Source organism: Rhineura floridana, chromosome 11 (assembly GCF_030035675.1).
Source record: "Rhineura floridana isolate rRhiFlo1 chromosome 11, rRhiFlo1.hap2, whole genome shotgun sequence".
Lineage (NCBI taxonomy): Eukaryota > Metazoa > Chordata > Lepidosauria > Squamata > Rhineuridae > Rhineura > Rhineura floridana.
The window spans coordinates 17805589-17832206 of NC_084490.1; the positions used below are offsets into that span (position 1 = coordinate 17805589).

Here is a 26618-nt window from a genome sequence, read left to right on the forward strand (position 1 = left end):
CAGATGTTGTTGGACCACAACTGCCATCAGCCTCAGCCAGCATTGCCAATGGCTGAGGCTGATGGGAGTTGTGGTCCAACAACATCTGGAGGCACACTGGTTGGGAAAGGCTGCTCTAGACACAACTAAAAACACAAACCTCTCCTAGGCTCCAGGAGGGGAGGGGGGAAGGCTCTCCTGAAGAGTTTCAGTGACAAAAGGATCTTCCTGGCTCATTCATCAGTTGCTGGGCACCTAATAGGCCCATTAACTACCTGGCCACTCTATTAGCTTAACCATCTGACCAGCACAGCGAGTTCCTCATTCCAAGGCACAGGATTCCAAATCAGAGGCTGGAAGGGGACCCACAGGGATCATCCATTCTAACCCCTATACTCATAACAATATAAATCCCACACACCCCTTCCAATCCAGCTTCCCCTAAATATTTTATTTTAATTTTCAAAAGGATTGAAGTATTGTGACTTTTAATTATAAATAAAAAGTTGGGCTCAATTAAAAAAAGCAAATCAAAGTACTTATAATTGTTTAAACATTATTCAAATTTTACGTATTGTACATATTTTTTGAAACTCTTATGCCCCTCTTGAGATCTTCATATGCCCCCCCCCCCAGGAGGGCATGCCTCATCTGTTGAGAAATACAGTATTAGAAGGAAGTAATTCCTGTCCAGGGTTGAGGGGCATTGATAAAGCAGGGGTGGAGGGAGGAGGTTTGTTCAGGGCTGTTTTGAATCAGGCCAATCACCGGACATTTTGTGGTGGTGAAGTGATATGGGAAACAGAACCATTGGAGAACAGCCAGGATTTGCATACAGTAGCCTAATATTCAATATTAATAAAACAAATTATGTTTATACCCTTTTATTTTAAAATGCATGTCAGTTTTCTCAGTGACTTTGTGCTCATTGGCTAAGAGATTGGAAGGCAAGATCAAATTTGCTTATGCCTGACTGTTTTTCCTTATATTTCCACAAATAAAAAAAAATAGAAATTTCCTTTTTTAAATTTAAATTTAGGAAAGGGCTTGGAATATCTCTGAGGGGTGCCATACCTTCCTGTTGCTACAGCCCTGGTTTGAATAAATATTAAGGTATATTGTCACTCAGAACTGCTCAATATAGTGAGCTTCAACAGCATTACAAACCAGACTCCAAAAAATTAAACCAAAGTAAAACTTTTTTATTGATACACTTTAATACAGTCTCATGCGCTCGCAAAAATAAACCTCTGCAAAAAAAAAAAGGGAACTGCAGTTGAAAATACAGTGAACTCTACAGAGAGAAAGTTATTAAGAAGCTGAATGGAGGAGAGAGACAAATGAGTAAATGGCACATGAGCGTTTGCACAGCTCATCCTATTTTCAATGGGGCTTGTGCAGGAAAGCATTGTGGATTGTTATGGCCTGACAACGTATCTACATTACAAATCTAAACTGGAGCAAAATCATGTTTTCTCCACCAAGCATCTTGGCATTTCTAATTTCGTGAGGATTAAAGCATCTATCTTGCAGTGCTCTAACACCTTCAGAAAACTGTAGCAGAGAACTTTGGAAGAAAGTCATGACAGCCAATTCAGTTTAGGTGCATAGTGTAGATAAACATTCCCTAAGTGCATATTCACAAAATCACACTTTTATTTTGTATTAATGAGTATGAGAGGATTACCAATTCTGATCCCAGCGAAAACAACTGTGAGGTTTGTGGCATCTTAAGAAACTAAACAATTTATTGGGAGGCATAACCTTTCATGGACGAGAATCTTTTTTATCAGACACATCTGCTGAAATGGCTTCTAATCCATGAAATTTTATAACCAGATTACTCTGTTAGCCTCTAAGGTATCCTAAACCTCTGTCATTTTTTCCTGCTAACTGGGAACAATCCTTAATAATGGGCTGTGAGAATCCACTTTGGTGCACACCTGTAATGGTGACCCAGAATTAATTAAATATATCCTGACTGTACTCATCTTGGTGTTGGGATGAATTTAGGAGCACCTAAACTCTGGTTAACTTGCAATAGATCCTTAAGAACTTGAAAATCAGAATTCATCCAGGCTATTTCATTTCTGCAACTCTCCATATGATTCATCTGTATATTAGTTCGCCAGTTGTTAACTGGATGACTTACATGACTGATTATGCCCCACATGGGACTGTGACAATCTTCAGGATCAAAGAATATCACCCCTAGAAAAGAGAGATAAGAGTTTTCTAACAGTATGCACACTTTATCTACTCCATGCAGAGGCACGACCTACATATCTGAGCTACAGCAATGTGCTAGTTAGAATGCTGTTTTCTGTTTTGTTTGTTTTGTTATATGCTGGAATGTATGTTATTTTTTTTCTAAATTGACCTTACTTTTGTTTCATGGCTTCTTTGGTTTACCCCTGTAATGTTCAAAAGCTCCTTTTAGCCGGAAAAAAGAAAAGCCACTGGCTGCTTGAAACCATGTTCTTTTTATATAATACAAAGGAGTAAGCAGAATGGATGGAAAATACTTGGAAAGACACCTGAATTAAATAAGAAGTGTGTATATATAAACCTACATACATTTTACATCCAACTGTTGTAGATCCTCAGGAATGTCTATCTGCCTGGAGATAAAGAAAAGGATTGGGTGGTTTGAAATGTGCTGGGATATCTGGTTAGCCTATTCGCACTTGTGTTAAAGGTCTGCCGCCCCCAAGTGGTTCTGAGAATAAAGCTCATGAGCCACCCACAACTATTTTCAACATCATGGAAAATGTAGCAAAACTGAAGTTGTTCATTTGCTCTCTTTCTGAAAACAGCAATCAAAACTTTCTGCTACAAATAGAAAGCCTCACTAAGGCTTGTTTTTTCTACCGCAGCCTCCCTCCTATTTAGAGCCCTGGATTTCCCATCTCACAGACAGAGAGAAACAGGTGTCAATGTCCTCTCCATCACTGCCCCCCCCAAAAAAAACTGCCCTCCACCTTAACTCAAACCTTTTTTTCCTGTAGAAGGAAAATGAGGTTTGGTGAGACTGAGGCAAAGTTGGCTGGGAAACCAGAACTCCTGATTTATTTCTGTATTTGTCTCCACCCTACATATACTATATAAACAGGAAAAAGGATGCGGTCAGAAATTTCTGAACAATGGTGGTGCAAGATTTTCTCTCATTCACTCCCCCACCCTTCCACTCGCACATAACAGACCAAGAGACAAGGAAGACGATAAGCCAATGAAGCGTCCTAATCTACTGGAACGGGTGTAGGCCATGGGAGCGTTCAACTGTAGGAGGAACCTAAAAACAAGGAAGTGTTGATGCGAAAAAATCTACTCCTGGTTTGCTGGGGATAGAGGGAACCCTGTCTCTTAAGGGGATTGCATGGTGAGCTCCGGGAGTTTGCCATTAGCTTCCCCAGATGCCTCTGGACTGGAGGCTCGCCCAGCATCTCCGTGAAGCAGTTTCTGGCTCTCCTCCTTCTCTTCTTTCCCACCTATTTCTTCCATGGCGACTGAGGGCACCCTCGACTGACGCTTACCAGAGAAAGTGGTGAGGGTGTTGCGCTTTGTCTCCCCTTCCCCTGCAGCCGCTGCCCCTTGCTCTACCTCCCCATCCAAGCCTGAGTCATCTGGCACTGCCACCTGCTCTGCCCACCCTGCGTTGAAGCTGGTGGAGCCAGAGCGGCGACGGCGCCTACAATACAGAAAAGCAATCAAGAGGATCAGAAGCAACAGGGCAAAGATGACTATTGGCACAATTATTCCAAGACGGCTCTTCTCTGAAGGGCTTGCTGTCGGGTCAGAGCCAGATCTTGTTGTTTCTGTGATAGTTACTGTGGTTAAGGACCACTGACCAAGACCAGATTCTGGTCTTGTGGTTAAGAGCCACTTTCTGGGACCACGGGTGCTGATATCATATGTTTTGGTGTCATCAGGCACATACTGTTTTGGTGTCATACTTGGCATTATTTCCCCCTTAGTCTTTCCTGAATTTGCCCTTGGTTTGAAGACTGATGGCCGTCCAAACGTGGTCTTGAGAGTAGCTGTTGTTTCACTGAAAGTCTCCTCCTTGCCAGTGGTCATATGGGATTTTTGTACCACAGTTGCTTTTGTAGCATGGATGATCTTCTGGCTAGTAGAGGAATAGATGTCTGAAGTAGTGATGGTAGCTCCCGGTTCTGTTGAAGCTAGGCCATAAGTTATAGGGGGCAGTTCTGAAGATACCTTGTGCACTAAACTCAAATCCTTGCTAATGGATTTGTTGGGAGACAAAATTGTAGGTACAACAGACTCAGTGGGATGAGGCAATGGGGAAGTAGGCTGCTGCTCTAGAAAGTGTGTGGTGCTTAGACCCTCTATATCGTTTTTTCCAGATGTGAGAATTGTGGTGACTGGAGGGATGGAAACTTTGGTGATCTCAGGCAATGTGGATAAATCTTCAGTGCCATCAACATGTGTGGCCATGGTCAAAAGAACAAGGAAGCCAAAGGGCACACTGTAGGCAATTATTTGGCAGAGATGGGGTCTTGTTGTTTCCATAGTAAGAGAACTCCAAAGGACAGGGCCTCTCCTTGGCTAGTGAGAAACAGCAACCTGAAAACAACATGTAAAAAGTTGTAAAAGAAATTTCCAGAAGAAATCATTGAAAATGGAGGGGAGAAAGAGAATATTTCAATACCTATGCTTTTAAATTAGAGACAGAAACGGCCCAATCTGGCAAAGGAAGCAGGCATCTACACATCAGTCCATGTGATCGGTTGGGATTTCATGCAAATACCATATGATTTTTCCAATCTTAAATTCAGTTTGGCCTATTTCTGCATCAGTTTGCGATGGTTCCTGCAAGAACATGTGCATGCAATTTTTGTGCATGTTTCACCTAAAATATGCATTTTGCAAGTCTCTTTGCATAATATGCACATTGTTGCAAGCAATTTCCTCTAATATAATGATTTTTTGTACGTTATTTTCACCAATATATGCATTGTTGTGTTCAGTTTTGTACCTTTTTTGGTATGCATGTTTTTGTTGGAGAACTACACTGTAAATACTTGGAGAAGTCCAAATTTCAAAGGGTTGGTTTGTGCATTTTGTTTGGAAAGTACAAATTAGATAGGTTTGAATTTATATCTAAATAGGTATGAATGAATTTCTCCCTATCTCTAGTGTGCATCCAGATCCTTATGTCCTTCTAGGTGCAAAGGATTTAGTGTGGCCTCTACTGGTGTAACACAGTTTGGGTGGAAATGAGTTCTCCCACTGGTCTTTCAACAGGGATGGGAATCCACATCTCTATCTGCTTTCAGTGAGGTCACTTGTCACATGCAGCAACTGACTGAGCATGACTCTATCTGGATTGAGGCCACAATTTCTACAGGGCTTGTATGTACAACCATATTTAGGTGGTATCAATGTAGCCTCGGTGGCACAAAGTACCTTCCATCAGCTTCGACTGGTGGCCCAGCTGCGCCCCTATCTCAACAGGGATAGCCTAACTTTGGTTGTCTACATACTGGTAACCTCTAGGTTAGACTACTGCAATATGTTATACATGGGTCTGCCTTTGAAGACGGTTCGGAAACTCCAGCTAGTCCAGAATTCGGCAGCCAGACTCCTGGCAAGGGTAAGTCAGTCAGTACATATAACACCAGTTCTGGCACAGCTGCACTGGCTACCAATTAGTTTCTGGGCTCAATTGAAAGTGTTGGTTTTGACTTATGAAATCGTATGCTGCTTAGGACCTCAATGTCTCAAGGACTGCCTTGACCCATATGAACCAACCTGGACCCTGTGCTCGTCATCAGAGGCCCTTCTTCGTGTGTCCGCTCCATGGGAGGCTCAGAGAGTGGCAACATGAGAACAGGCCTTTTCAGTAGTGGCTCCCCCAGCTGTGGAATGCTCTCCCAAAGGTGACATGAATGGCACCATCTTTATCCATCTTTAGGCACCAGGCAAAGCCCTTCCTTTTCATTCAGGCCTTAGGCCCTTGGGATGTGCTAACTTTTTTCTTTTGTTTGGGCTTCAAGTTTTTACATTGTATGGTTTTAAATTTGTGTTATAGTATGTTTTAAAATATGTTTTATATTGTATGTTTCTAAATCTGTTGTAAATCATCTACGGACTGTTGGGTATTAGGTGACCATCAAATGAAACAAATAAATAAATAGGTCTGTGGGCTCCCTCCCCTTTTCCCCACTAGCTGTTTGGAGTGTGAGTCCTGCACAAGACACCCATTTCTATCATTGCCATCAGTTGACTGCATTTCACCAAGTTGATGCACTAAGTTTCATGGCGATGCTGTAACTTGGCTTGTGGGTATGAAGGAGAGCACCTGCACCATGCGCTCAGAGGGAGAAGGATGTTTTTAAAAATGATTATTATTATTTCAGTCCACATTTCAACATCCTATGTCACCTTCTTTTTTCAACAAGCCTTTTAAGTGAAGATTGTTATCCCAATCTTTATCTGGATTTGAAATTGTTTTTATATAGTTTTTTATTGTTGAAATTCATAAACAAAATGAAATAAATAAATATAATCTTCAAATGGATGCCTCCTCACAAGTGCAGAAAAAGAACGCAGACAAAATGTGACAATGGGTACAGAATACAGCTTTCTGAGACTCTACATTTGCCATTTCAACAGGCGTTCCTAAATGCGCTGTAATTATAACTCATGGCTTTCGTTTCCCTGGTTTCTACTCATATCTGGCACCAACACCAGGCAAGGCTGGGCATCTGCCAAGTCTCACTGATGTTGACAGGGTGTGCCAGATCAAACCAAGCACTGCGCCCATCCCAATTCCCAAAGGCCACCAGGATGGTGGAGGTGAACAAGAGGCATCCCCCCTCTCTCTTTGGGGGAATGGGAGCCCCTCAGAGCCAAACAACATGTGATATGGGAGATTGGTGAATGGATCTCCTGGTGTCAAAGTGGGATGGAGAATTTTGTTTGGTTTGCATTTTTAAGCAAACTGGCCTGATTTGCACATTCCAGACTAATAGATCGGAACATAATCATCCTTCACATTTTGCATTTCTCCAAATTTTGCAGTAGAGTTTTCAGATCAGAAAATGTACCAAAATGCAGTAAAATGTGTGTTTTAGGGTAATATACAAATAAATAAATAAATATACATATAAATGTGTAGATCAAGATAAAATACATATGCATTTAAGTACGTATTTAAATACAAATTTTCATACAGACTTTTTTTTTGAAGAAGGATTGCTGCTGTTGTTGCTGGTGATGGTGTTAAGGGGTTAAGCACACCCCAGCACCAGCTTTGCTGTCCCAAAGGGATTCAGCCCCCCACCCCACCCTGCTCATCTGCTTTTCAGATCTGCTTATATTGGAAGATCAGATCACAGAGATCTCATATGTTGTGTCTTGTTTGGCCCTGACTCAGGGAGCTCCACAGCCAATCCCCTGCCCAGGGGCTGCCAATATCTGGAGCTGACCCCATCCTTTCTATGGTCTTGCAAACAAGGGGTAAAGTAATAGAAATGTGGTTAGCAGCTTTGAAATGAATATGATATATGTAGTAGAAGAATTAAAGAATTGAAAGCAAATCTAGGAAAGAACCATGTGGTAAATAAAAGGATGCATTTTCAAGGGAGATGTAGGAGAACTTTAAAAATGGGGCTCCAGTCCAGGGACATTCCTTAGGAGTATGGACAGGAGCGCTGGCTGTTCTCTGCCTGGGGATGTGGGGGCAGACCCTCGTAACTACAACAACCATCCCAGAAGGCATTACCATAAGTAACAACACTTGCTGCCGTACAGACAAATGTCTCACTCCCCACATCCACCCATATCTGCAGTAAGGTAGCAACTTACGCATCAACAAAAAAGAGGAAATGCATCATCAAAAGAAAAAAAGAACAAACAATGACACATATATATGTATAGATGCAAACTTAGAAATAATTACTATAATTTAAATAGAAATACAATGCATCTCTCCATAGCAGAGAAGACGGTGAGCAGATGACCTGTCTACCTGTTCCTCCTGCTATCCAGGTGCTCACTGTTGATGGGCAACTTCAAGGCCCCTCCTGCTCTCACTTCTTAGGGTTCTTTATCTTTCAACTGGACTTGGACCCAGAGATGTAGCTAGGGCTGGGTCCTGAAGCTAAAGTCCATGGTCCTGAAGCTCAGGGGACGCCCCTTCCCAAACGGTCATCCAACAACCAGCAGATGATGGGGGCAGTGGCAAACAGATCCCACTGGAGCTGACACTCATCACCACAGCACGTTTTCTTCTTAAAAATGTGTACGAGTTAGAGGGCAGTCAGCCAGACATTTACAAAGTTATCAGGGTTGGGAAATTGGTTTATTATAGAAGCAGTTGTAAAGTATGGCATTGTGGGAGGGGGTAGAGAAGAGAGGGGAAGTGTTCATTGTGTACTTCACAAGACATCTAACTGTAATGTAAGACCATTAAGTTCAGGGACTAAAATTACCGAGTTGCACCACTACTGGGACCAGGAAGCCCTTCAACCAGGGGAGTCCTTCCGGTACAGGACTGTCTTCTGTAAAGTAGATCACGTAGCCACCTTTTTTCAGCAGCCTACTGGGTTGGCCTACCCCCAATTTAAATTGAATGAAGAGGAAAGGAAAGAGACAAGAAAGAAGGAAGAAAAGTGAGGCTAATGAGCTTTTTGGGCAACAGGAAGTCGGGGATCGCAAGGGGAAAGCGTGGGGCAGGCCGACAGCTGAGAAAGGCAATTAGGGAAACACCCTCTGTGCATGATTCCGCGCTTCAGGTTTCCCCCTCTAGTTTTCATTTGAATATGTTATAGATGCAAGTGTTTTCTATACTTTTGAACCTACGGGTTTGATGAGGGATGACTCAGAGCTCAATGGCAGAGCACATGCCTCATACCCCAAAAGCCCCAGGTTCAAGCCCCGACATCTCCTGCGTTGGTTGGCTGGTTTGAAATGGCTCCAGACGGCAGATCTACGCAAGGGCTCTGCCTGAGACACACACTGAGGTTGCCAGACTCAAATGGTTTGGAGGGACAAAATCTGCCTGCCCAGCAGCGCCACAACCAGGATTTTCCACTCAAGAATAGGGATGGGTGAGAATTTCGATTCAGTTGGCATTTGAAGCAAATTCGCAATTTCCAAAACAATGTGAGAACTGAAACACAGTCATCCTTTGAAATTTGCACTTATTTTAATTTTGGGATGCAGTTTGCCAAGTAACATTTACAAAAATGCATATATTAGGGGAAGGTGTGCATAAAAATGAACACATGAGTGAAAATAACACGCAAAAAGGCATTAAATGATGAGAAATGGCTAGCAAAAATGTGTACCTTTGTCAAAACTGCCTACAAAAATATGTTTGTTCTGAGAAATTCGCACTAAAATGGTGGGGAATTTTCATGAGGATTTTTTTACAAACAAATTCGTTGATCACTGCAGAAATGTAGAGAACTGAATTTATCACTGGAAAACTGAGAAACCGAGACTGACAGGTCTTTCCATCCCTACCCAGGAGAATAACTCCTTTTGAAGTGGCCAGTTGTAGGAGCAGCATAGTTAACTCCTCACAGAGCCCCTTGCACCGATGTGCAAAGTTTCCAGGGCCAAGGGTATGGTCTAAAAGCACGTGGGGCTTCCATCTTGCGGATGAAAAGCAGTTTTGAGTCTGAGCAGTGCCTGGATGGGAACCTACCAGAGAACCACCTGTTCACACTACCTTGAGTTCAATGGTGAAAGAAAGGCAGGGTACAATTGTATGAAGAGGAAAAAGTAAGGCCTTCCCTGCTGAAATCCTGGGCAAGCAGTGGCCATGCAGACTGGGCCCAGAGGAAGAAGGCAAGCAAATGGGCAGCGCTGATCATGTGCCCCAGACTGCATGGCCACCAAGAGGGAGAGGCTAGCAGAGGCTGCTGTTCCCTCTCCTCGCTCTTGTCATTCTTGTCTCTTGTCACTCGGAGACAGTAAGCAAATAGGCAACAATAGCCAGGGCTGGCAGTTAATGCCCTGCCCTGCTGAGGCAGGGGATGTGGCAACTGCCTGACGATACCAACCCTTGACACCCCCCTATCCCAAAGCTGAGATTAGAAGCTGCAAGGCTGTGTGTGTGTGCCTGGGGAATGAATAGGGAGCTGACAATTGGTGGTGTTGGTGATAGCAAAGGCATTTCAGAAAGTAAAGGACTGTCTCTTCCCTGTTAAGATCAACAGGGAAGACCCAGCTGAGGCTTCTCAGAAGGAAACAAGCAAGGGTGAAGTCTATGATACCAGCCTTTTGCTTTTCAGCAGAAAAACCTGAGATGCCTAATGGAAGAAATATTAACTATAAATGGGTCATAGCAGGCCAACGGAAGAGGCCTGTCTCTGGACCAGGCTATGGTCTGAAGGCATATGAGGCCAGCTCCCTGCTGAAGCTAAGCAGGGTCTGGTCTGCTCAGTGCCTGGATGGGAGACCGCCTGGGAATCATATGTAAGCTGCCTTGGGTTTCTGTCATGAAAAGAAAGGCGGGGTAGAAATGTAATAAATAAATAAATAAATAATAAATTAATAAATAAAATGGCGCGCTGCTGCTGGGACTCTGAGAAGCGAGGGGCCAGGTGGCAGCTGAGTAAGAGAAGCCGATGGAAAGGGCCTCTCCCTCTCCCCGCCTGCTACTTCTCCTTCGAATATTTCTCTTATATTTCCATAATGAAAAACGCTAGAAGCGGTTAAAAGAAAGAAAGCAGAAACAAAACGCACGCACACACAAAACCCTAATCCGGTCAGGGTGCTGCCAGCCCAAGACATTTCTCTGCCTGAAGCAAAACCCAGAGGGTGCCTCACGCCTGCTAGGCCCAATACTTTAAAAAGTATTGCTGCACCATTTAGACACCAATTTCTCTCCCACCCATCACCTTTCATGGTACCCTCTGAAGCAGATTGTATCAGCCTGCTGCATTACAGGGCTGGATCCAAGTCAGGGAAGGATCCTGGAATAATATCCCTGAATATCCCTGACAGCAACATGCCCCTGACAGTAGGAATGGGAGCAAATGTTGTTTTAGTTTCTCTTAGTTCTTCAGTTTTCCAACCATCTGTTCTCCACATTTCTGCAGCAATTTGCCTTGTTTAAAAAAATCCCCATTAAAAATCACTGGGAATTTAGTGGAAACGTCTCCTAAAATACATATTTTTTGTATACACTTTTGACTAAAGTATACATTTTTGTAAGCGATTTTCCCTAACATAATGCACGTTTGTACATCATGTTCACCAATGTATGCATTTTTTACGCACAGTTTCCCTTAATATAAGTGTTTTTGTACACATTCTTTGGTTGGAAGATGGCATTGCAAAATTCAGACAACTGCGAATTTTGAAAGATAGTTACGTTTTGGTTTCAGAAGTGCTAACTGGGTAGCTTCTCATTCAAGCGCAAACAAAATCAAATTCCTCCCCTATCCCTACTTCAGGGTCCACAGAAATACCACCAGGGAACACAGGAAGCTGCTTTATCCCAAGGCAGACCCGCTGGCCCATCTAGCTTAGTATTGTCTGCACTGACTGGCAGTGGCTCTCCATGATTTCAGGCACAGAATCTCTCCTCGCCCAACCTGGAGATGCCGACTGAGCTCTGCCACTGAGCTACGGCCGTTCTCCTGTCAAGGGGATGCCTTGTGTCTCCCATGTAGTTTTGGAAAGGGGAACGCTTGCATCGTACCCTGGGGGAGCATCGTGTGCGAGTTCCTACACAGGAAGCTCAGGCAAGAGATGCCAAATGCCCTCGTGTGATGTCTTCCCCAGTGTGTCTCTGTCACTTCTGAAGCTGTCGTGAGGTACCTCAGCAGAGGCGGATGTCCGGAAAAAGCAGGGGCTGGACACTTTCACTCATCCCTGCAGCATGGTAATGGTGACTTATCACTATCGAAAAATGATGCTGACTATCCACGTTGTGGCACGTGTTTTTCATGAGCGGGGAAGAGGTTAAGAAATGTGTCCAGCTTCCATTAAGGAAAGCTTTGCTGTAAAACCATAAAGCTGCCTGGATTATGAGGGTGAAAACAGGACCAAAAAGCCTATTTTAGCCGTCATAATTCATGAGGGCAAGCGGGGAGGAGAGGGGAAGAGAAATTTAGTGGTCCCATTAGTTATCCAAGGTTACAACCTCATTCCTGGCAGGAATTCTGTGCCCTTAAGAGCTGCACAACCCACAGGAATTCAGCTGGAACAAGCTCCCCTCCTTCATGGCACAAAAGCATGCTACACCTGTTGAAATTCTGCCTGTCACTCCTCTGCTATACACACAGGACGTCTGCTAGTCAAAAAGAGGATCACATACAGTCCTATGGAGAATGCCATGCCAGCTTAAGACATTTTGTCACCCGAAGCTGAACCCAAAGAGCATTCCCCTCTTGCTAGAGCCAACACTTTAAACATTCAAACTCCTGCCTTCCTCTGTCATGGTGCTACCTGAAGCAGGTTTCTTCACTCTGCTGCATGGCAGAGCCGGCCCTGGGAGGCTGCGTTTCCTGCATATCGCTGCCTCTTTTCCACTGCTCTTCCAGCCCATTCCCATACCTATTGATCCCAGCACGGGGTAGACCACTAGTGGACAAACTGTTTGATCTGCATCTGACTTCAAATCCCCGCTCTGCCAGGAGGCGCAGTGGGTGAGCTTAGGCTAGTCAATAACCTTCCTCACAGGGTTGTTGTGAGGAAAAATAGACAACGCTTGTGCCAACCCAAGCTTCTTGGAATGAGGGCAGGATGAAAATGCAACAAATGCAATTCAGAAATGCAGTCCAGACCCGTCTCAGTTCTGCAGCCACTGCCGTCACACACACACACTTTCCCCCATCTCTATTTCCACACAAAGCTCCTCAGTTGTGCCATAGCCCCATCAACAGCTCTCCATCCCACCACGCCCCACCCGACGAAATGACTCCATTCTACCTTTTCCTAGGAAGGCTGGGATGGCACCCAGCTTTTGAGGGAAGGTCCTTGCGTGGCCAGCCTCAGCTTTGCCTCCTCCGGGACAATTTTTTCGCTTGGTCAGGCAGGAAGGAGTAAATGAAACCGAGAAGGTGGTGGCAGTGGAGAAATACTGAAAAAGAAGAACGGTTACACTCACAGAGGAAGTGGCTTTGTGCGGTTGGCAACACTGTTAATTCCACCCATTGTGTAGATTGTGGGTGCTTTTTTGGGGAGGGGAGGCTTTTAGGCCCAAGTGGAGGGATAGGGGAAGCCAAGGGGCCCTCTTGCAACCAGGGATCATCAAGTTCCCTCTACCCCTCAATGCCTGGATTAATCCCCACAGGATAGGTGAAGAAATGAGGGGTGCCTCTGAGCTGGTGCAGAGTGCATCTTCCTCGCCAGTAAGTAAACACAATCAGCCCTCGCTTCCTGCATCCACTGGGGGGGGGGATAGACAACCACAGAGTGGCCAAAGAAAGTAAGATTGATGTCATTTCTAGCAGGGCTCATTTGCTTTTACTAATAGCTGTACAGCAGGCAAAAAACCAACTGTACGAAGAAGACAGGAAAGGAGTAGAAGAAAAGGTGGAACTCAAGTTGGAGCAAAGTGTTACCACAGAAACACAGAATTCACAAGCCCATTTTTTCCCTTGAAAGTCAAACCCTGACAGGGAGGGGCAGGCAGACTGGCAGAGGGGAGGGGGCTTCATCCTACCAGTCAATGATCTTGGCTGTGTTCAGAGTAGAGTAGCCCAGGTCCCTCTCTCCACGTCTGCTCATCTGCAAGGCACTGACAGGCTTCTTGAAGCGCTTATTTCCCATTAACCTTCTTCCTCTTATCGCTGCTGCACTGGAAGGGGGGGAGGGAGGGCCTTCTCAGTGTCTGCCTCCCAGCTCTTAACATCCAGTCCAGATAATATCTCGGCGGTTCCATCATCATCTGGCAGATGCTATAGAGACAGCCAGTGTGGTCAAGTGGTGGTTAGAGTGTCGGACTAGGACTTGGGAGACGAGGGTTCGAATCCCTGCTTGTCCATAAAGCACACTGGGTGGCCTTGGGCCAGTCACTATCTCTCAACCTAGCCTACCTTACAGGGTTGTTGTGAGGATGAAATGGGAAAGGGGGAATCATGCACGTCATGTTGAGTTTAGAAGAAAGGTGGGATATAAATGAAATAATGAACTGCCTTCAAGTTAATCCCGACTTATGGTGACCCTATGAATAGGGTTTTCATGATAAGGGGTATTCAGAGGGGGTTGACCATTGCCTCCCTCTGAGGCTAGTCCTCCCCAGCTGGCTAGGGCCCGCTCAGCTTGCCACAGCTGCACAAGCCAGCCCCTTCCTTGTCCGCAACTGCCAGCTAGGGGGCAACTGGGCTCCTTGGGACTATGCAGCTTGCCCACGGCTGCACAGGTGGCAGGGCATGCTACCCTTGAGCCACTCACTGTGGGGTGATCTTTAGCTGCCTCTTGACACCCAGGAGACATGAGCAGGGATTTGAACTCACAGACTCTGGACTCCCAGCCAGACTGTCCTCCCCACTGTGCTATACCAGCTGTATAAAGAAGGTGACAGAACCAACTTCCTGGTAAGGTCCACCAAAATTGGGAATTTCAGCATTTACGAGCTGACCTACACAGTTTGTCTTTGAGCACAAGTATTTTGTTTCCCAAACTGACAGAGCGGTGGGTGGGTGGGGCTTAGTCCACATGAGGATCTTGAAATGGGAGATAGGAGGGATTTAACCACTTTCCTGCTGCTGCATTGGGGCCCCAACACATGTATTTTGCATTGGGGAAGAGCTCCCATTGGAAGCTTTAAAAGAACTTATTGAAGTTTTAATGTGCCACTTTGATTTTGTTTGATTTTATTGGCTGTTGTTCAGTCTCCACACTAAACAATTCATTGGATGTTTTTATTATGACTTTGGCGTGTACCTTTTTTAAATTTGAGGGTGGGGATAAAGGCCCAGGTGCCAAACGCAACCCTCCAGGCCTCTTTATGTGGCCCTCAGAACTCTCCCTGGACTGTACTCTGCCCCTCACCCGTCCTACTTTGCACCGTGCTGTTTTTGCCTGGCTGCAATGTGTCCTTGAACTCTGACGACTCCTGCTTGCCTGGATAGGGTTGAGCAGAGGAGTGCGTGGGTGTGTGCAGACTCTAGCCTACTGTACAAAGGCCAAAGGTACATTTATTGTGGTGCCCACTTTTGCTACTCATCCTGCCCACCACCTGCCACGTTATTCTTGGAAGGTGGCCCAGAAGGGGATGCAGCCCTTGGGCTGGAAAAGGGTCCCCCTCCTGTTTGAATATGTTGAGAATTCTGTCTAAAGAAGGAAATTAATCCTCCAAATATATATATAAAAACCAGGGCTAGCCTTGCCATGGAGTGGGGTGAAGAAAAGCAATCTCCTTCAGGCAGCACCGTAAAAAGGCGGGAAGTAAATAAAGGCAAGAAGCAGTGGCCCACCAGACGTTGGACTACAACTCTCAGCATTCCTGACTGTTGGCCATTCTGGCTTGGGCTGATGGGAGTTGCAATCCAACAACTTTGGAAAAACCACAGGTTCACCAACCCTGTTCTAAATTGTTGGCCCGAGTGAAGTATACACATCTGGGCTCCACCTCTGGCAGCAAAATGTCTTGGTCTTTGATTTTGTGGCATGTAGACTCTCTGTACCCATCATTGTTGTGGGTAATGTCTATGCATGCATGTAAATCTCGTGTGTCATGCATGTAGGGCCACCATGATCATAGACACCAGGCAGCACAATCCTAACTTTGTATATTCAGAAGTAAGTGGGACTGATTCCCAGGTAAGTGGGGTTAGGACTGAAGCTAGAGGGTCCCTTTTGCATCTGCTTGATATCTGCACTCTGGTTCTTCTCATCACATCCGTTCATATTTTTAAATCATTCTTTTAATATTTGTTTCCCAGTATGAACACACAGGTGAAAGTTCAAAACACCAGTATCAAAACTATATGAATTAAATTAAATTAAACTTTGGTTGCAGGAGGAAGGGGGTTAAGATAATTTGTTTAAAATCCTATGAAAAGTAAATGCAAACTCAGTAATATATAGCAATCTAAAATGACCAGGAAATCCTTCCCAGTTCCCTGCAAGATCTCAAATATATATATGCATAATCCACTTTCAGAAGTAATACTCAGTGGAAGTTTTAAGCATTTCCTCCTCAGTTGCAATCTTGGTAAAAATCCCCCCAACGGCAATAAACCTGAGTGGGGCGTGGGGAAAGTTTCCCATTGGTTGCAATGGGAGGCTTTCATCTAATGCTAATTACCATGGAGGGGGAGGAGCAATATCTATCCATATTCCACCTTTCTTCCACCATGGAACCCAAGAAGGATTTTTACCAAGACTGTGGCTGGGGAAGGAAAGATTAAAACCTCCCCTCCCTGCACAATGCAATGCCAAAAACAATCACACACAAAACATTCAGGTATATCATTAATGCAACATTTCTTTGTTTTGCCCAGATGGTTCAAAAGCTATTTCCCCATCCCACTGCTCAAAGCAGCCAGTTGCTCAGAAACTTGATTACAATTAGGGATGGATAGATCTGTCAATTTCTCTTCCCTCCATTTCTCATTTTTCCAGTCTTAAATCCAGTTCTCCACATTTCTGCAGCAATCTGAGAGTTTTGTTTTGTTTTTTAAAAACCTCATGAAGATTCTCCAGTATTTTAGTACTAATACACATTTCTGTAGGCAGTTTTGACTAATGCACATTTTTGCAAGAAATATCATCAAATAATGCATTTTTTCATGTTATTTTCACTCATATATTCATTTTATGCACACTTTCCCTCAACGTATGCAGTTTTGGTTGATGAACTACATTGCAAAATTCGATTAAGTGCTAATTTGGATGGATGGCTGTGTTTCGGTTCTCAAGTTGTTTTGGAAAGTGCAAATTTGATCGATTTGGCTTGAAATGTGAACTGAATTGAATTTCTCCCCCATCCCTCATTATGATGCAAGGGAGATGTGAGCAATATAGGCATGAGGCTTAGCAGAGAGCAGGAGTTACTGGCTTTTTCATTGGCTCTGCTGTCCTCAGTGACCTGTAACAACAGCCTGAAATGTTTAGATTTAGCAGCAGAATCTTCTCCAGGGGTGGAGATAGTGTGATGAGAAGCATTTCGCTTGCTCAATTTGGACATTTCTGCCTGTCATTAAAGGCTGCGGGCCCTGAAGAAATGAAAGTAACAAGGGAAGAGAACTGGCAAGCCGCAGGAGGGGATGCAATCTGGGGCAATCTGATCATACAGCAACAGTTGAACAACCAAAGGGAAACAGAAAACAAGATCAACACAGGAAAGACTAGGTGGGGAGCTGTAAAAGTTATGCAGGTTAATCTGCATCTTGTGCGTTTTCGAGGATATGTTGGTATACATATGAAACTCTTCAGAAGACAGGAAGGTAATCTAGAGGTGCACTCGCGTCATTATAGCACAATCCAAGACCTTGAGAGGCAGATCTCAGAGCTATTGTTTCAAGAAATACAAAATGTACACACACACACACTATATTTGGGGCTTATGTGTGTGGAAGTGGAGGTCTCCCAGGCCATATTTGCAGCCCATAAGGCAATCCTACCATATCCCTTAATGAGCTGGCTTCATGATTTTGAATCAATCAAGAGGCTCAGAAGAGGCTCAGAAGCAACAGGGCAGAGGTAACTATTGCCACTGTTATTCCAAGATGACTCTTCTCTGAACGGCTTGCTGAGAGACAGTCATCAGGCTCAGAGCCGCTGGCATCAAGTGTTTTGATGTCATCCGCCCTCGTTTCTGTTTCCTCCTTAGCCTGTCCTGAATGCACCTTTGGGTGTGTGCCAGACAAACTCCCAGTGGTGTTCTTGAGAGTAGCCCTCGTTTCTGTTTCCTCCTTAGCCTGTCCTGAATGCACCTTTGGGTGTGTGCCAGACAAACTCCCAGTGGTGTTCTTGAGAGTAGCCGTTCCTTCACTCAAAGTCTTTGTGACCACCAAATGAGAGGCATGGCTAATGGATGTGTTTGCAACAGACTCGACAGAATGAGGCAAGGAGGAAGAAGAAGGCCCCTCTTGAGAGGATGTGGGGTTGCTCTCGGTTGTCCCAGGTGCTTCTGCATCAACACGTGTGGCCGTGATTAAAAGAATAAGGAAGCCAAAGGGCACGCTGTGGCCAATTATTCGCTGGAGGAGGCATCTTCTTGTTTCCATGGTGGCAGAACTCCAGAGGGAAAGGCCTCCTTGGCTAGCGATGTGTGGCGCAGCAGTGAGAAACAGCAACCTGAGAACAAAAGGTAAAAGAAATTTCCAGAAGAATATATTGCAAAGAGAGGAGATCAGGAGAATAGCTCAACACCTCACTTTGAAATTAGAGACAGAAATGGCAAAGAGCAAATTTCAAACGATAGTTGCATTTTGCATGGAGAATGCAAATTAGGTAGGTTTGATTTGCTATCTAATTGGGTACGAATTAATGTCTCTCTGTCTCTAGCGTGTGGCCACGTCATTATGCCCAGCCAGATGCAAGGGTTTCATTATGGCCTCTACTCGTGCAACACAATTTGGGTGGAGGTGAGCTTTCCCATTCGTCTGTCAACAAGACATTTCCATCTACTTTCAGGGAGGTCACTTGTCACATACAGCGACTGACTGAGCATGATTATAACTGGATTGAGGCCACGATTCCTATAGGGCTTGAACCATAAGTCGGTGGTATCAATGTGGTCTGTGGACTTCTTTCCCCCTTCCCCACTAGCTGCATGGAATGTGAATGCTGCACAAGACACCTATTTCTATCCTTGACATCAGCTGACCACATTTCACCACGCTGATGTATTTAAGTTCCATGGTGATGCTGAACCCTTGTTTGTGAGCACGTAGTAAAGTAGCTGTGCTGTGTGCCCAGAAAGAGAAAACATTTTAAAAATATTATTATTCTTTCACAACTCATATTTCAACATCTTAAAATGGATGTATCTACACAAGTACAGGGCAAAAAACCATGTAATGTGGCAATGGGTACAGAATCCAGTCTTTTGAGATTCTGGACTTGTTTTGTTTGGACAGACATTCCTAAACATGCTGTAACCTTATTGCTGCTCACGTCTTTCAATTCTCTGATTCCTCTTCTTTCTACTCATAGCTGGCGCCAACACCAGGCAGCGTTGGGCATCTGCCAAGGCTCATAGATGTTGACAGGGCCTGCCAGATTGGACCAAGCACCATGTCCATCCCAATTCCCTATTATAGCTCTCTTCTCAGCTTTCCTAGAAGGTCTTGAGGATTGTGGAGCTGAGCAAGAGGCACCCTTTCTCCCTGGGGGAATGGAAGCCTCTGAGGGCCAAATGACATGTGATATGAGAGATTGGTGAGTGGTTCTCCCAATGTCAAACTGGGATGGAGGAGAATTTTGTCTGGCTTGCATTTTTAAGCAAATTGACTTAATTTGCACATCCCAAACTAATACCCAGATCAGAACATAATTATCCTTCAGATTTTGCATTTCGCCAAATTTTGCAGTACACTTTTCAGCTTGAAAAATGTGCCAAAATGCATTACAAAATGGGTATTTTAGGATAAAATATGTTTAGAAATGTTTGCATTGGGACAACATGCATATTCACTATGCATTTTGTGACAAAACATGCATTTAAGTACACATTTTCCAATTTCCTGTACAATATCTTTTAAAAATAGCATTGCTGGTGGGGGGAGGGGGTTCAGAATACCAAATACAATTGATTTCCCCGCCTTGATCATCTGTTTTTCACCTATATTAAAAAAAAAAGATAAGATCATGGAGAGCTTATACACTGTGTCTCTTTTGGCCCTGACTCAGGGCGCTCCACAGCCAATCCCCTGCCCAGGGGCTGCCAATATCTGGAGCTGACCCCATCCTTTCTATGGTCTTGCAAACAAGGGGTAAATTGGTGACCTGATTTGTACTACGTTCATATCAATGTGGTTATCAGCTTTGAAATGAAGATGATATATGCAGCAGAAGAATGAACAAAGAGTTGCAAGCAAATCTAGAAGGACAGAACCATGTATTGAATTAAAGGATGCATTTTGAAGGGAGATGTAGGAGAACTTTAAAAAGGGAGGCAGTACGCCTTAGGAATATGGACAGGAGCTCTGGCTGTTTTCTGCCTGGGGATGTGGGGGCAGAGCTTCGTAGCTACAACAACCATCTCAGAAGGCCTTAACATAAGTAACAGCACTTGCTCCCAGACGGACAAATGTCTCACTCCCCACATCCACCCACATCCAAAAAAGAGGAAACACATCATCTAAAAAGGAAACAGAAGATGGCGCAGAGTTACACTGAATTTGCATATGTAAACTTATATGTAGCTGCAAATGTAAATATAATTACTATGTAATGTGAGCAGATGACCTGTGTACCTGCTCCATCAACTCTTAAGGTGGCAACTTCAAGCAACCCCTGCTTTCCATCCTTATGGCCCTTTAAAAGGGGCTTGGACTCTTGGGTGAAAATAGGAGCCATCATAATGCATGAAGGCAATGGGGGGGAGATGGACTGGATAATTGTATTGGTCTCATTAAAGTTATCTAGAATAGGAACCTCGTTTCTGGCTAGGGATGAATCTAGGCGAATCTATCAAATTGCCCTTCCCAAAGCAATATGAGGACCGAAACACAGCCGTTCCTCAAAATCTGCAGAAATCCAAATTTTGCAATTCAGTTCTCCAGTCGAACAATGTTTACAAAAATACACTCTATTAGGAAAAATCACTTGCAAAAAATGTGTACATCGGTCAAAACTGCATAGAAAATGTGTTTATTAGGAAAACTTTGCACTAAAGTGTTGAAGAATATTCATGAAGATAATTTTTTTTAAAAAAGCAAATTTCTGCAGAAATGTGAACTGAATTTAAGATTGGAAAAAAGAAAAACCGAGAGAACTGAAACTGCCAGATCCTTCCATTCTTATTCCTGGCAGGGCTTCTGTGCTCTCAACAGCTGCACAACCCACAGAAATGCAGTGGATAGAAGTACCCCTCCTGCATGGCACCAAGCCATGTTGTTGAATTTCTACCTGTCACTCATCTGCCAAATGCACAAAACCCCATGCCAGGCAAAAAGAGCTTCACATACAGTTCAGTGAAGAATACAATGTCGGCCTAAGACATTTTGCCACCTGAAGCCGAGCCCAAATTGCTAGGGCCAACACTTTAAAAATTCAAACTCTTGCCTCCCTCTCTCCCAGAAAAAAAAACAGTGGAGGTGAAAAGGTGGAACTTAGACTGGAACAAAACCTTACCAAAGAAAAATACAATTCCCAACCCATTTTTTCCCTCGAAAGGCAAAAGCTGACAGAAAAGGGCAGCACATGCAAAGAACAGGCAGAAGACTGACGGTGGGGGTGGGCTTCATCCTACCAGTCAATGTCTTGGTTGTCTTCAGAGCAGAGCAGCACCAGTCCCTCTCCCCAGGTCTGCACATCTGCAAGGCATCAACAAGCTTCTTGAAGCTGCCAAGTGCTTATCTCCTCTTGCACGTCTTCTTTTATCGCTACTGGACTGGGGGGGGGAGGGGGAAGGCTTCTCCATGTCTTCCTCCCAGCACTTTAATATTCAGTCCAGAAAATGTCTTGGTGGTTCCACCATCATCTGTCAGATGTTATGGAGAGGGCATTCTCAGTGGTGGCCCCAGGGGACGAACCAGCTGCTCCCTCCTGGTCCAGCAATATGGGAAGAAGCACACATTCCCCATTCCTGTTCTAAACTGTTGACCCGAGTGCAGGATACATGTCTGGAATCTACTTCAGGCAGCAAAATGCCTTGGGCCTTGATTTTGTTTTCTGTATGCTCTCTGTACTCACTACTGTTGTGGCTAAAGTTTGTGCATGCATGGATGTGTTAATGCTTATAGGACCCCCATGATCACTGAGAGCAGACAGCACAATCCTAATCTTGTTTACTCAGAAGTGAGTCCTATAGAATTCAGTGGGACTGACTCCTGGATAAGTAGGATTGCAGCTAGAGAGTCCCTTTCTCATCTACCCATTATCTGCCATCTGGTTCTTCTCATCACATCCATTCATATTTTTAAATCACCATTTTAATATTTTGCTGTTTAAAAAGAAACAAAGACTCCAGTATGACCACAAAGGGGAAAGTTCAAGACATCAGCAAATGCTACATATGACAATTGCATACGTTAAATTCTGATTATTAAGCCCTGGTCAGCTGAAGATGGAGGGTGGAAGGAAGCAAAAAGATAAAATCTATAAACAGTACTATAAACAGTAATACAATTCCAGTAATGCAAAGCAAATCTAAAATGATCAGGACAATGGACGGGGGAGAAATTTGATTCAGTTTGCATTTAAAGCCAAATTTATCAAATTTGCCCTTTCTGAATCAATGGAGTTCTCCAGCCAAGCAATGTTTACAAAAATACATAAATTAGGGGAAAGTGTGCATAAAACTGATCATATGAGTGAAAATAACATACAAAATGCATTATATTACAAGAAATCGCTTGCAAAAATGTGTACATTAGTCCAAACTGTATATCAATACATAGAAATTCGCATTAAATTCTAAAGAATTTTCATGATTTTTTTGCTGCAGAAATGCGGAGAACCAAATTGAAGATTAGACAAATGAGACGCTGAGAGACTGACATTGGCAGATCCTTCCATCCCTCCGTTCAGGGCTATCATTCCCAATTGTGCTTTCCCTGATGCTAGGAATGGGAGAGACATTCAATGCAGTTCACATTTAAAAAACCTTCCTAATTCACATTTTCCAAAGCAAACACAAAATGAAACACAGACATCCTTCAACATTCACATTTCTCCCAATTTTCTGATCATTCTCCAGCCAAGCAATGTGTACCAAAATGCATGTATCAGGGGAAAGTCTCCATAAAAATGCATATATTCGCAAAAATAACATACAGAAATACATGGTGTTAGGGAAACTTGCTTTGCAAAAATGTCTTTACTAGGAGAAATGTTCACTAAAATGCTAATGAATTTTCATGAGGACTTTTTTTAAAAAAAAATTGCAAACTGATGTGGAAATGCACACAACTGAACTTAAAAGTGGAGAAAAGAGAAACTGGGAGAAACACAGATTCATCCATCCCTACCTGCCACTCCCCAAAATATGAATTGTACCAAAATAAATTAATTTTTCTCCAAATCATCCATTAACAGAAGCAATACTCCATGCAGTAATCTAACCGTGAAGTTACTAGGGCCTGGGTTACTTTTCTTAAGTCAGACATTCCTAAGAACGGTCGAAGTTGACGGACCAGCTTTAATTTGGCAAATGCAGCTCTGGAGACGGCCGCAACCTGAGGTTCTAAAGTCAAGGTTGAATCCAGAATTATGCCCAAGCTGCGGACTTGAGTCTTCAGAGGAAGTAGCACTCCATCCAGTGATGGCAGAATTTCGGCTTCTTGGGGGGGGAACTTTTTCCGATAAGGATGACCTCTGTCTTTTCTGGATTAAACTTCAGTTTGTTTCTGGTCATCCAATTCTGCACTGCCGTGAGACATTGATTAAGGGGGTGGACAGCCTCTTTAGCATTTGGTGGAAAAGAGCAATAGAGCTGTGTATCGTCCGCATACTGATGGTAATGAATTCCAAATTTTTGAATGTTCTTGCCTAGAGGTCTCACATAAATGTTAAATAACATTGGGGATAGGACAGAGCCCTGCGGGATGCCATATCGTAGTGGCCAAGGCTCTGAACAGTAATCCCCGAGGGCAACTTTCTGAAGCCTGCCTTCTAAGAAGGAGCGAAACCACTGTGAGACCATGCCTTTCAGTCCAATTTCAGAGAGACGATCTAGCAGGATGTCATGATCGATAGTATCGAAAGCGGCTGATAAATCTAATAGAACTAGTAGGGACAAATTGCCCTTATCTAATTCTAGCCGAAGGTCGTCGATTAATGCGACTAAGGCTGTTTCTGTCCCATGATTTGGCCTGAAACCTGATTGTAAGGAGTCGTAGCAGTCGGTGGTGTCGATAAACATTTGTATCTGTGTATCTACGACTCTTTTGATGACTTTACTCAGGAAAGGCAGGTTGGACACAGGGCGAAAATTGTTTAGCAATGTGGGATCAAGAGAGGGTTTTTTTAATAATGGTGTAACGATAGCTTCTTTCAGGCATTCAGGTAAGTGGCCTTGTTGAAGAGAAGAATTAACAATTATGCTGAGCCAACTTGCCAATTCAGCTTTAGATGTTTTTATAAGCCAGGAGGGGCATGGATCGAGTAAACAGGTCGTTGGATTCATTCTACTTAGAAACTGAGGGATGTCATCTGGAAGAACAGGTCGAAAGGTGGAGTAGACGGAGGGGCAGACAGTTTCTGGTATGATGTTAGTTGTGTCTGCCACCTCAGTATAATCTAAGGTAGAACGAATCTGGTCAACCTTAGCCTCGAAGAATGTGGCAAATTCTTGGCAGCGGGCCTGGGAATAGACTGAATGGGAAACGGATTGAGGCGGATGCAAAAGACCATTCACTTGCAAAAAAGTTCTTTTGGTTGGTTTCCCGCTGAGGCAATTGCCATCGAATAGAAGGGTCTTTGAGCTGCAAGTCTAGCAGAGGCGTAGATTTTGGCAAATTTCTTTGCATGTATTCGATCAGCTAGGCTTTTTGTCTTTTGCCAACGCCTTTCTAGACACCGATAGGAACGTTTCATTTTTAATAGATCTTTCGAAAACCAGGGGGCAGATTTAGGTCTGGCTATTTTCAATGGGCGAAGAGGAGCCATTGCATCCACTGTTTCAGTCATCATATTGTTCCACGAGTTGGTCAAGGTATCAATTGGCACTCCCATAGAAGGACTTGCATAGTTCTTTAGCCTGGCTATGAACGTATCTGGGTCTAATAATCTTTTGGTGCAATATAGTTTAGTAGAGGACGTAGTCCTAGGAGAAGAAAATGTTGCTGATAATTTAAATTGAATCAAATGATGGTCAGACCATAGCAATGGAGAGATCACAATGTTATCTATTCGGAAGTCGTTTATATCTAGGTGTGATTGAAAGATGAGGTCAAGAGTATGGCCTGCAGTATGAGCAGAGCTTGGAAAAGTTACTTTTTTGAACTACAACCCCCATCAGCCCCAGCCAGCATGGCCAGTGGGTTGGGCTGATGGGAGTTGTAGTTCAAAAAAGTAACTTTTCCAAGCTCTGAGTATGAGTTGAGGCCTGCACTAATTGTTGTAACCCCAAAGTGGACATCATGGTCAAGAAATCTTGTGCTGACCGAAGAGAAGGAGAGTCCGCATGAATGTTGAAGTCTCCCAACATTAAAAGTTTGGGGGACTCCAACATCAGTCCTGAGATTAGATCAAATAGTTCCGACATGGAATCAGTTAGGGAATGAGGAGGACGATAAATTAATAGGATTACAATAGGATCCTGATGACCAAGCTTTAGACCAAGGAATTCAAAACCTGGATAATTTTTGTAAGGTGATCTGGATAAAAAGATGGATTCACGATAAATAAAGGCTACACCCCCTCCTCGATTATCGAGTCTAGGCTGGTGGAAGGCAGAGTATCCCCGGGGGGCAAAGGCTGTTTAAATTAGCTCCTCCTGAGTCTTCCAACCAGGTTTCGGTTATGCATGCGAAATCAGCGCGTTCATCTTTAATAAGATCATAGATGAAGGCAGTCTTGTTATTAACTGATCTCTCATTAAAAAGTAACGCTGAATAGTCAGAGTGTATTGGTTTGTTCAGGACGGGATTTTCAGCTCTTTGTGAGACTCGAGTAGGAGTTACTATGCAACGCGACGAACAAAGGCTCTTAAAGTGACGAGGAGTGGTTGGTCGATTATATCTCCCTTGACCTAATATTGTTGATATGGGGGTGGCGGTGGTGGCCATATTTTTAGCCCACTCATTTTTGGGTCCATTGGGTGCTAAAGGGGGTCCATAAGTTTTAGGTTGCCATTGCTCAGTGGTTCAACATAAAAAAGATTCTTGAGATTGAGATGACTCAGCGGTTGAAGTTATAGACTTGGGACATTCTGCATTTATATACTCCATGGTTGAGGGAGAAAATACTGGGGAGGTAATCAACGTAACATCAGCAACACCCACCTCCAGATCAGAGGTGGGTTGCTTATTCTGGAGAGTTAAGAGAAGGTTCTGTAAATTATCAATAATGTCACTTTGGATATCATCAGAAAAGTTGGGGAATTTAGATATTAAGTCATCGACGTTCTTATCCAAGAAAGTAGAAGGTTGAGGTTGTTCATCGGAATTAGCTGGTACCCTACCAGCCGTGGCCCTTTGCAGTTGGGAAGTTGAACAAATAATTTGGGAGTCTGAGATTGAGGCAGTATATCCGGGGACGGCAGTGTTAGATATAACTGGCAGCATAGCCGAGTGGTCAACTGGAGATATTTGCGAATTAAAAACAGTACATTCCGGTATTAAAGAATAAGGAGCGGCTACATTGATGAAATGTCTATGGAGACCTATGTCCAAGTTGCTAAAACAGCATCTTCTCTTTAAAAGTAAGGTCACGGTTTCACTAGTATTAAATGTGAGTAGAACTGACATGCCCGTTTGTGCTTTAGACAAGATTTCAGCTTTAATTAGATCTCTGGGATTGAACAAATTTAAATTCTGAATCTGCAGAAAATGCTGGATATATGTCTTGATATTAGGAAGTTTATGAGCTTG

At 43.7% G+C, this 26618-nt stretch overlaps 1 protein-coding gene across 3 annotated transcripts; it reads right to left on the bottom strand.

The window, feature by feature from the left end:
• Positions 1 to 1193: 1193 nt before the first annotated feature.
• SPN (sialophorin) lies at positions 1194 to 21446 on the bottom strand. 3 transcript variants are annotated; one of them, XM_061588937.1, is made up of 5 exons: positions 21335 to 21446; positions 13631 to 18213; positions 12895 to 13045; positions 4652 to 4812; positions 1194 to 4566 (listed from the first exon to the last, which is right to left on the bottom strand). In XM_061588937.1, exon 5 carries the CDS (start codon positions 4510 to 4512, stop codon positions 3343 to 3345), a length of 1170 nt encoding a protein of 389 aa, XP_061444921.1. In that variant the 5' UTR covers positions 4513 to 4566; positions 4652 to 4812; positions 12895 to 13045; positions 13631 to 18213; positions 21335 to 21446; the 3' UTR covers positions 1194 to 3342. The 3 variants fall into 3 exon arrangements, 2 of the variants coding, with proteins under 2 accessions (XP_061444921.1, XP_061444920.1); XM_061588936.1 differs by lacking the exon at positions 4652 to 4812; XR_009758359.1 differs by lacking the exons at positions 1194 to 4566; positions 4652 to 4812 and adding an exon at positions 8030 to 8558 and having other exon boundaries at positions 21335 to 21445.
• Positions 21447 to 26618: the final 5172 nt, after the last annotated feature.